Source organism: Patiria miniata, unplaced genomic scaffold (genome assembly GCF_015706575.1).
Source record: "Patiria miniata isolate m_02_andy unplaced genomic scaffold, ASM1570657v1 HiC_scaffold_18, whole genome shotgun sequence".
In the NCBI taxonomy this organism is placed as follows: domain Eukaryota; kingdom Metazoa; phylum Echinodermata; class Asteroidea; order Valvatida; family Asterinidae; genus Patiria; species Patiria miniata.
In genome coordinates this window covers 14,682,553-14,693,452 of record NW_024037056.1, presented here as the reverse complement: position 1 = coordinate 14,693,452, position 10,900 = coordinate 14,682,553, and the positions used below count along the sequence as shown (strand labels likewise).

At 40.3% G+C, this 10,900-nt stretch overlaps 1 protein-coding gene and 1 long non-coding RNA gene across 2 annotated transcripts; both read right to left on the bottom strand.

Moving 5' to 3' along the window:
* Positions 1-864: 864 nt before the first annotated feature.
* On the bottom strand, positions 865-3,574 carry LOC119724804. Its single transcript, XR_005270676.1, has 3 exons — positions 3,455-3,574; positions 3,074-3,161; positions 865-1,770 (listed from the first exon to the last, which is right to left on the bottom strand). It is a non-coding gene; the product is annotated as an uncharacterized LOC119724804 (long non-coding RNA).
* Positions 3,575-3,935: 361 nt separating this feature from the next.
* LOC119725170 lies at positions 3,936-7,125 on the bottom strand. The gene is made up of 5 exons (XM_038196530.1): positions 6,879-7,125; positions 5,542-5,754; positions 5,125-5,184; positions 4,290-4,415; positions 3,936-3,944 (listed from the first exon to the last, which is right to left on the bottom strand). The coding sequence occupies exons 2-5, from the start codon at positions 5,746-5,748 to the stop codon at positions 3,936-3,938; spliced, it is 402 nt and encodes a 133-aa protein (XP_038052458.1). The 5' UTR covers positions 5,749-5,754; positions 6,879-7,125.
* Between the last annotated feature and the right edge of the window lie 3,775 nt (positions 7,126-10,900).

Genomic DNA, 10,900 nt, shown 5'->3' with positions numbered 1-10,900 from the left:
TGACAACCACAAAATAACGAGTGACTTTACGGAGGCCTGGAGGTGCCATGGAAGCAATTCATTCTTGTAGGCGGTCTCGTCTTCAAGGGGTTTGGGCCTTTTGGCCTAAGGCTTAGGTTCGTTATTAATTTATGAGTACGACAACAATCATACAAGCTAAAGAATTATATTTTCTCCAAACACCGCAACACACAAATTTAAACAGTGCTATTTATTAAAGTAAACTTTAAAGTGAACTTTAGAGTCTGAGTATATGTGTCGCTACAAAAAATAGTCTGTTACAAGCTAAGCTTATCAATATGAGTTATTATAATCCTACACTGAATAATAAACATAAACGAAGTGCATTTTAATGGCTGGTGATATTGTTGGTATTTTTCACCATTTTAGTTATAGCTTTTAAAGTACCGGTAAGTCAATATTACCCCCAAAAGGCGTTGTGGAAACTCAGACGCGCGTGCGCAGTGTGTCTGCTTTTAACTAGTCTTGATGCAAGACGTTGTTAGCGGAGTAGTCCACGATTAACGGTACATACAATAAACATTACAGCGCAGCAGCATGCATCTCCCACTTTCAAAATACGGCCTGCCGTTCGGCACGTGTGTATAAGGGAGGGCGCTTCGGTAAATCGCTACACAGTCCAATAACTCGTGCACGCTGAAACATTGCATTGCTAGATTGCAAAAGACTACCATTTAACATGCGTTAAATGTATAGTCCATCATTTGTAATTTCTGCATTTTGTTCGTTTAAAGCAACAAAAGTGCTCAAAATAAAGGGTGCTGAACAACTATAAACCTGATGAAGTTTCAGCTCAGCTTTAGCTGTATATTCCGAGAAAAAACAGCATTCTAGGATCTCGATTTCAAATCAAAAGTTGCTGAATCGTGTTTTGAATTGGGCCTGAATTCAGCGTCCGAGACACGTTCTTACTGAGCTGATTGCAGCTACGCGATGTGAAAACATGAAAACTAGAAAATGCATTACATAACTTTAATAAGAATCACTTAAAACAAACTCTGAATAACATTGCGTTTCTCTCACGTCGATTATAGGCCTATGCTTCCGTGCAAAAAGCAACAAGACACAAACCATCTTTCCAGCTCATAGCTTTGTGGAGTATTATAGTTTAAATGTTCATTTGATAACATACTCTTGCAATTTAAGGACTATAAGGCCTTCTGTAAACAGTCTGAGTAATATTGTTTGGCTACAAGCAAATGTATATTGAATTAAATGCCCCTGCAGTGGCTATGACTTTCCATTTCTGACATCAGAATACATGCTGAATAAAACTAGGAATCCCATCCAGCCACTTTCTCTCAGCCATAAAACAGACCCAAATTACGAAGCCAGATCCCAAACCAAATCCGTGGTTACTAAAATGATACACTGTATTGTTAAATATGAATGTTCTAATTAACTAGCACAATCTGAGTATGGTTTTCTTTAATATTCTTATCCGTACAATTTGACGCTTCATTTTGGAACATTCACGATTCATTAATAGCAAAATATGATTGTTGTATTACTTAGGCCTAATGTATATATCAGGTAAAAATATACAGACTTTAGACCCAACTCCATGAATTGTTGAAACATTGTAAAGTAATGCATACATGGCCCCATTGGTCAGATAATAAACGTTTGAGAGTTACTTTAACGCTGCAAGTGACGTCATGATTCGTTAAGTCCAAAGGTCGTATTTTAACCACTGAGCGAGTTCCCCGTTCCGAAACTGACCGCTTGGTGGCGCTCAAGCCTGTGAATCTATGGAAGAAGCACAAAAGGTCAAATACGCCTTCGCTATAAAGTTGTCTATACCAGAAGGAAAACCATAGGGCATAATGTAGATTTGCGAATTGAAGTTAATAGCAGACAACACTAGGCGAGACCAGTGAAGCTGGTTCAAGAAAGCATAATTTTTTTTATTCAAATGATTCAGAATGGTTATTCACTGGAAGTTCATATAGGTCTACACAATGTAGCCAAGATTCATTGGCGTTATAGGGGTGATTATTATTACGATAACTTGCCCTGCTCACAATGACGGCCCAGCCAGCCAGTCACCCAGCCAGCTGGGTAGCTGGGCAGCAAGCGACCCGGGGAGCCAGGGAGCCAGCCAGCCAGCCGGCCCGCAGCCAGGAAGCCAGCAGGCGCGGCCAGCCGGCCAGATACGTACAATCAGCGAGATACGTACAAAGAGAGCAATGGGCCTTATTCACGAGTCGGCCATATTGAGCTGAAAATGAGGTAAAATCTTAATTTTTGATACTTGTGAAGAGAAATGAAAGCAAGTTAATTCCTAATTAATTCCAGTCTGCTTCAATGAATACCGTAATTTTAAATTTAATTGAAAATTCCCTAATGTTTACAGCCACATAAAAAAAGACGATAAAATAATGCTGCATTGTGCCTGCAAAAATAGTCTGGCGCCATCCCATTGAACAGTTAACACTTAATGAAATACGTTCAGGGAACTCGACAAAAATGGCCAACTCGTGAATAAGGCCAATGGGCTAAGGGTGCAACCCTGCAATAAAATTCCCACAGACACTAGTGCTAAATGCGCATACTACAAAATTATTTTAAAAATACTCAGAACTCCCACAGGTAGGGCCTATTCAAGCTGAACGGACAATTGATGATCAATGTGTCAGCTTTCGTTTTCTTTTCATTTTTTGGTGGGTTGACCATTGACTTTTCGAGATATTCTCACCCAAAGAAGACGACCCCTATTTTCCCCAAAGTGGAAAGTAGCCATCTTGAAAAACAATCCCTCCACAACATGGTAAAATAGCGCCACTTTCGAGCCCAATAGCATGCAAATGCTCAGAATTGGAAGCCCTAAGTCCGGGCCAGAGGTTCATTACCATATCCCTTCAATTCGTTAATTTTATGGCTCTAAAAACTTTCTAATGTAGAATATTTTGAGGGTATAACTTTTATTCATGAGCTCGGCGCACGGATTTTTGGCCCATGTACAGGCGTGCACCCCTAGGCCTCTGGTACCAGTAAAACATGGTTTATTAATGACTCTCGATTATAACTTCTCTAAAGTATAATACCTTACCAACTTATGGCTGGCCGGAAGGATTGTGTCCCACCACTCCCTGGTTCACTTGCCCAAGTTCCACTTGCTGTAGGGTCTGGTAGCGCATCTGAAAATACCATGAAATTCACAATAATTAAAAAAATATATATATACATGTATATTCACAATACCATCACACATCGTTATTCGAACACTGAAGGTATAATACGTTAGTTTTCTTGACGTAACTCGGTATGATCGTTAATAAACAAAACTATATTTTTTGAATTGTACAAACATGTAAATTTACGTCAATAACCGAGAAACTCAGTCTTTTTAAAGGCCAAAATACCATCGTAAGATCGCCCTCGTATGTTCAAGAATAAGGCCTGCGTAGTTTCATTGTTGAAGGCAACGTACCATAGTCTGGTGCTGAGACTTAGAGTAGACAGACATGCCAGCCATGACGATACCAATGATGGATGTAATCAGCTCGCCAACACCCAGAACGATCAGAGTGATGTCAAATGCCATTGGGAGTCGAGTCTGGGAAGCCTGGATACACAAGCGCATATCAGTATTGTACACTATGTAGTCAAATCCAATCACAAGTCCAATCACAAGTAACAGGATGAACAATGACAAAGGAATGGTTTTGTTTACAGTTCATTTCAATAGCTAGTAACTTGACTTGTGGACTTGTGATGAACCTGTGATTGACTTGTGACGGACTTGTGATTGACCTGTGATGGACTTGTGACTGACTTGTGATGGACTTGTGATGGACTTGTGACTGACTTGTGACTGACTTGTGATTGACTTGTGACTGACTTGTGATGGATTTGTGATTGGGAACAACAAAGAAAATGACACAGAATAACTGAAGTACACAAAGCTGTAATTAACAACCCTGGTTAGGCAAACAATATGATTTATAAAATCCTCTCTTTTTATTTTAAGAGGGGCTTTCAAAAGGACTTTTGTATTTTTAACTTTTAAACTGAGGTTTTATCGCTGGTGATGTTTGAAGACAATTGTGACGATTCTTGAAGTCGCATTTTTGGACGAAAGAGGTTTCTGGGACATTGTATTTGAAAGGTGATATTCTTTGAACGGATTGAGCAATTTCAGTATTTTTTTCAACTAACAGTAGCTTATGAAATTGGCTTTCCATTCATTATTATTGTTGGTGCGATATATATTTTTAAATATGAAATATAATTTTAAGGGTTTGGGCTTCGCTTTTTGTACTCACACTGTATTGGTAATAACTGCTCCGCGAAGAATATCCGACGATAAATGACAGATCAGTACCGCTTAAGCCGATGACACAGACCGAAGCAAGACAGGCAAAGCTGGATGCCACCAGGTAGCCCGCAGCCTGACAACGGAATGCATTATCAGGAACCAAACTTAGTTTCATAAAGCTTATACTATCTTGACTAAATCTGTATGGAGTAATTACCTGCGAACAAACTAAGTATACAAATATAAACATGGTAGTCGAGGAAGGATAGTCGGGCTCCCAGAGAGAACTAGTTTGCCAAAAGGGCACCAATTAACACCCAAAAGGCACCAGAACATCCGTGACTTGTTGAATGGCGACAATAAGGAGTCTATTCAAATATTGCATTGAACCAAATAATATTGTGTGGCATTATGTTGTGTTTGTTCGTTATATGTTTCATCTAGTCAAGCATTCTGATAAAATGGTTTCTTTACTGGACCTATAAGTCAAACTATACCCCCAATATATACCATATACATGAGCTTCGCCAGGATTTTTTCTAGAGGGGGGGGGGGGGGGCAAAACATATTTTTCCAAAAATTTCCTGTATTTCTCAACATATTCTCGATTTCTCAGTCTTAGAGGGGGGCAGGGACATTTTGCCCCTCCCCCAACTCATTAAATTTACACCACTATGACTTCGCGCCTCTTTTTCTTTTCTTTTTTTTTCTCTTTTTTTTTTGGGGGGGGGGGTTCCAGGGGACAAGCGCCCCCCTTGCCCCCCCCCTCGCGACGCCCATGACCATATAGCATCACCTCTCCATAACAGAATAAAATCTTCACAACTTATATGCTGACTTACCATGTGAGAACTCTTCTTGCATCCCGATATTAGGCCCAAGATCCCAGCTGTCAAAAAGAACTAAAAAGAATCCATACGGTAGTAAAAAAAAAACGGCGTAAGGGTTAAACTTCTGTAGGGGTGCACCAATTGTTCAAGGAGGCACTGAAAGCAACTGATATATTGTTTAAATGTGCAATTCGAGATATTAAAATGGGGGCCGGGGCATCATGGCATGGCCGGCAGCCAGGGCACAGACCTTTGTCACAGGTCACTCTGACGATCGACTCACCGGCCATCAAGGCCGCATCTGAATCCCCGTCTGCCGGGGTGCAAACATGATTGTCTATCTGATTGCCGACGAAATAAATTCGACAAACTTGCCACGTTTATCACGAATACCATATTGATAACTACATCACAGTTTGCGAAACTTACCAAGACTCCACACCAGATTGGATATCCAGTGATATGGAGAAAGCCATAGGGCGAGTAGCCGAGGGGTGTGCTAACACAGGCTAGGCCAATACCTAAAGCGACAGCTATGGCTCCAATGACTATTTGCAGGATTCCAGTGTAGGTTAAAGCCTGCCATTGCCCGGAGTGGCTTTGGTTGAAGCTGACTGTCTGCGGAGCTGGCTGCATCCTTATCTGTCGAAATTAAACCCACAATGATGCCAGTGAGTGGAGCTTTTGTGAGTGGAGGTTTTGTTGAAATTTGTGGAAATTGAAATTACATAAAAGACTAAACTGTTTTCTGAAGCAATGTTTACCGAACAATGTAATGTTTTCCGTAACGTACTATTATTTTAATACATTATGAAATTATTTCTCAAACAATGCGTGTTTTCAGAAATAATGTTTTCTAAAACTTTTTTTTATTTCCTAACAATAAAAAAAAAAAAAATGAAAAAAAAACCGTAATGTAATATTTTCAGATAGGCCTACATAAAAAAGAGAAATTTACATTTAAAAAAACCCTTAATCGACACTTCGTAATGTCGCAATCAACGACGCGCTTTTAAGGAAGTCAAGGTGTTGCAATAAATCTGATTAGTGTGTGAAGAGTTGCAGTCTATACACACACGAAGGAATTCACGTCTACATTGTACAAGCACTCCCAACGCAGCTTTTCACTTCACACCACCATAAAGGCGCTTAGAATGCTATCCCAAAATATAGGTGTTGTTGGTGAACTACATTTTGTGCGTGTGCACCCAAGCGTGACGACCAGACACAAATGTTTGGCCGTGTATCATGCATACCGATGATTCTGGCAACTGCGTCATACCAAACCCTTATATTCATAGTCAGTGCGATTCGTTCTTTTCCTCAAAAGTCGACCTGGCATCGTATCATCTTACATATCATCTTATAAAAAATTATCTTTCGTACAAAATCATGCACATGTTGTTATAACACATATCAAGATGGCTTCATGTATAAAACAGCCATTTTTTGAACATATTAACTGGATGTTGCTCCGTGTTGTAGTTATTAATAAGGTAAAAAAAGAAGAGATTTATTATGGTGCTACTGCAAACTTATCTTGTCTGAGGTACATCTCGAAGCTTTAATTTGGTTGTTCCCGATAAGGAAATATATACTTAAAGTTAAAGTAAAACTTTCGAAAGCATGAATAATTCGTCACAAGGACTAACCGAACTTGATATTCGCAATGATCTCACAGATGAAGCTATTTAAGAGAAAAAAAATAGTCTCTTCTGCTACTCTTTATGCCCTGCGAATAGAGAGAAACAAGTTGATTGGCTTACCAGTTATTGTTTGTCGATCGGCAGTGATGCAGGTATTGCCAGTATGTCTGGCTGGATTCAGCTATATTACTGTTTAGAAGTTTAGAAGAAACTCAGAAGCTAGATCAGTAGATGGTGACTTTATCGAACAAAATTTTTCTGACTCCGTACAGTGTGTAGCAGCAGTGCGGACTGAATGCAAACTACCCAATCAGTATAGTTCATTTCCAGACAATAGACTTGTCAAGGTATGACACCGTTCAAGGGCGGATTTAGAACACAATTTTTTTGGGAGGGGTGGGCCAATTTTTTTTTTGGCCCCCACGGACTAGAAGCCAAGTCTAGTTTCATGCATAATTTATTTGGTTCCAATCATGTCTTGCGTACGCGCCCATGGAGTCGAGGCTGGCATAAAATAGAAATAATATGAACTTATGACGTCATGACTAAATATAACTTTGCAAGAACAACAAATATCACTCCGCAACAGGTGGGTCTGTGGTTGAGCACTGTATGTCACTACCTACGAATTGATTCCGTTTCAACTTTCAAACACCAAGTTTTTGTTACATCTACAGAATCAAGTCAGGTATTAGGTTGATTGTGTTCGATAGAAGCAGAATATTCAACGACTTGTAGCATTATGTCTGCTGACAGCAACACCGTCTCGCAGGCCTACGTGCCGCCTCCCCAGTCAATCAGCCCACAAGTGATAATGTAGATTTATTTTCATGAGGAATTTGAAAATAAATTCGAATTAAACGAGTCACTTCTAATAAACCTCTTCAAGACATCGTCAGCTCTCAGATTCACCTGAATGCTTCAACACTGTTAACTGATAGTCTCATGTATAATAAACAACAACCAGATTATGTTCGAGTATTTATTTCTTAAATTAATATTGTTAGCATGTTCCAACATTTGGTTTTATAGCTGATGGATATTTATATTTTCCCCACCTGCGGAATATGTTACTGCTGTGTTTCTTTACGTACTTTCAGTGTTTTACCTTGAAGGGCATTGATTTTGTCATGGGGCCGGGTGCATGACCGAACCGGTAAAAAAGCAGTCGTGCTCCTGTGATAATTATGCCCACTTAAAACAAAAATAGGAAAAATACTTGCAACTCTCCATGGTGTTTGAGACACACATCAAAACAAAGCTTATTTCATCATCTTTCATTTTCTGCTCAAGTTTTGGGGGTTAACATGTGACCTTTGGGAGAAATGTCCATCCAAAGATGATCATCCCTGTACGTACTCGTTTATAATCCCGTCGCCATTTTGAAAAATGATGCCTGCACACCATTGCAAAATAGCGCGATTTGGAGCCAAATTTTATCCGAATTTAACAGAGGTATAGGAGCTTGTAGTGCCGTTCACGGCTTCCACAATTCTGTTTTCACCAACCCTGAAGTTCATGGCCCACAAACTGCTCTAATAGCAGAAAAAAATGAGGGCATATTAATCGTGATTTGGTCCGCGTAGGCAATTTTGGGCCTATTTACTGACCTGAAAATGGCGCAGCAGAAAATGCGTTCGCTCTGCATTAGCAATAATAATTTCCCTGCTGCTCTGCAAGTTCAAGGGTTATTGTCAAGGGCTACACGTTTGGCTGCACACGCACAAAATGGAGTTCGAATCACACTATTTTTTCTATTGAGTAGTATTCAAAAGGCCTTTGTTGTGTTTGATAGCGAAAAACTCCATTAAATTTTAACAGTGTATACGTGGCCATGAATTTTGTGCAGATCGACTATAGGCCTATGCAATGCTTCACACATGTTGTGAACTGCTTCGAATGCGGTCGATGTTTTGATAATCCTAATAAAAGACAGATTAAAACGTTAATTGAAGTTGTAATGTTAGTTTCAGGTATACAGGCGAATATCTTATTGAATCGATCGTACCATACTTTCAATGGGAGCGCTGTTCAAATCCGACGATTATGAACACTGTACGTGCATGTATAGTGTACAAAATATCCACGTAGCCCAGCTTGCTCAGTCCGACTGTTGTGCACAGGCAGACATTTATTACCGGTATAATTGTCATACATTTGGGGGGGGGGGGGGTGTCAGAGCAGGGGGGGGGGGTTCACAATAATTGTAATATATTTCTATGACAAAACAAACATTTCAGATCTGGGGTTTGGGGGATCCCCATCCCCGCGCCTGTGCCCATTATAGATTACTCTCCAGCTTAGTCCCTCTCCTGTGTGGAGAGAGGCAAGTGGGGTGAAGTGGCTTGCCCAAGGACACAATTATGGTCAGGAGTTGGATTCTAACCCCTGACCCTCTGATCATGAGTCACAAACCCTAACCACTACACCCCACTGCCAAACCATACCTTCGCTATACAGCGGGTAATTATATGCGAAGCAGAATAATTATTGCTCAGCAAATAAACATGCTAAGAAACAAAATGAACTGTGAATCAGTTACAAGCAAAGGATATCTCATGATTATAATGGCTGGCAACCTGGTTGGGCTAAGCCAATATTTGTGTGTGTTTATAACAAGTGGCTGTGCTTAGCCTACGTGAAGGTGGACCCAGGACAAACGAATGAATTTTTAATGACTCTTGGAGACGTTGGTGGCAGCAAACACACCAGTCCTTTTTTCCATTGTTGGCGTCATATTGAGCATGCGCACTTAAGCTAAAACATGACGTCAACAATAGCAAAGGACCGGTGTGTTTGCTGCTACCAACGTCTCCAAGTCTCCTAAGTTGGAGCGATTTTAATTTTCGAGCAATTTTGGACGCTTCCCATTTTGCAAAATTTTCCCGACATATTATAATATGGAATATAATTTACCATTCCCCAACGACTCAATGGCAACCCCACTATCACCTGTATCATCCAATCCTGTAATCAATTCACCTGGCATAACTATTAACACACCCATCATTGTGGACTTCATTGACCAGGTTATGATGCCGCCGGCCCCCCTTCTAGTCGGTCCGCAAGGCACCGAAGCAAAATGGCCGAAAGTTCTCATCGGCACAGGAATAGCCCAAGTCTCTATTGGATCTGTGTGCGCACTTCTTGGAATCATCCAAGTAGTAGTCGGCAGGCGTTATTATGGGACAATAGGACACCCGATTTGGTGCGGTCTTCTGGTAAGTTGGAAAAGCCCAAGTTTGACGCTATGCAACTAGCAGCTGGAATCCACAAAGGAACATTGCGGCATAGAATACGCCCATTTGGGCTACACAACGCGTTTTGAATGTAATGATTTTAATCTGAAAGAACATTTAAAGTAGGATTTAAACATCCACACAGCTATTCTTTTAAAAACTGGGCGTTTTGTGTTATTCTTGTGTTATTCGTACGAGAACGAATTTCGGGTTCCACTTTTGCAACCCCCAAACCGGGCTGTTCAGTACTATTGTGCTAGGTGTGATTCCAGCCGTAAATTGTTGTTGGCCTTCTGCGGACGCGTAAGAAAGCACATTTGTGCATTGGTGCTGTGTGTTATGTGACACACACAACGTGTATCGTACATTGAATGACAGGAAAAACGTATGTGTACTCCGTCGTGTCAGCAATGATGTACGTAAAACCGGTTTTTTCTTTTGTCGGGAACGGTAAGACATTAGTTTCCTTTCAACTATAGACCTTTTTACGAATAGCCCCAGTTGTTGAGAATTTTGATTTTCTCATTCCAATCCGTTTTTTTTTTTATCTTCAGTTCTTTCTTGTAGCCGGAATCTTCGGCATATTGTCGGGGTGGAGGAAGAGCTCTCTGTGGGTAAGCTGCCATCATTTTCCCCCGGGATTCGTTTCCATTTTGTTTTGTTTATCTCACAGCGGGTCAGCTAGTAATGAGAAAATATATAGTATAACCAGAATTTCCAACCAGAATATACATTTGTTTTACATGGAGCCAATTACCAAAATAATATCGAGGTTATAAAATATTGTCCGTTAAAGGTGTGTGTCAGATAATTGAACAAGATGTGCCATTGATTAGGAAGACAGAAGAGAAACGTCTTAGCATTCAATAAATATCTCTAATTCTCAATATTTCTTTTCCTTTG

Bases quoted from the DNA above. Each gene is read 5' to 3' on its own strand.
- LOC119725170 (XM_038196530.1), bottom strand. From the start codon at position 5,748: ATGCAGCCAGCTCCGCAGACAGTCAGCTTCAACCAAAGCCACTCCGGG. The intron at 5,185-5,541 runs GTAAGTTTCGCA...GATTCTTTTTAG, and splicing joins CAATCTGGTGTGGAGTCTTG to TTCTTTTTGACAGCTGGGAT. The intron at 4,416-5,124 runs GTAAGTCAGCAT...TTCCGTTGTCAG, and splicing joins GCAAGAAGAGTTCTCACATG to GCTGCGGGCTACCTGGTGGC.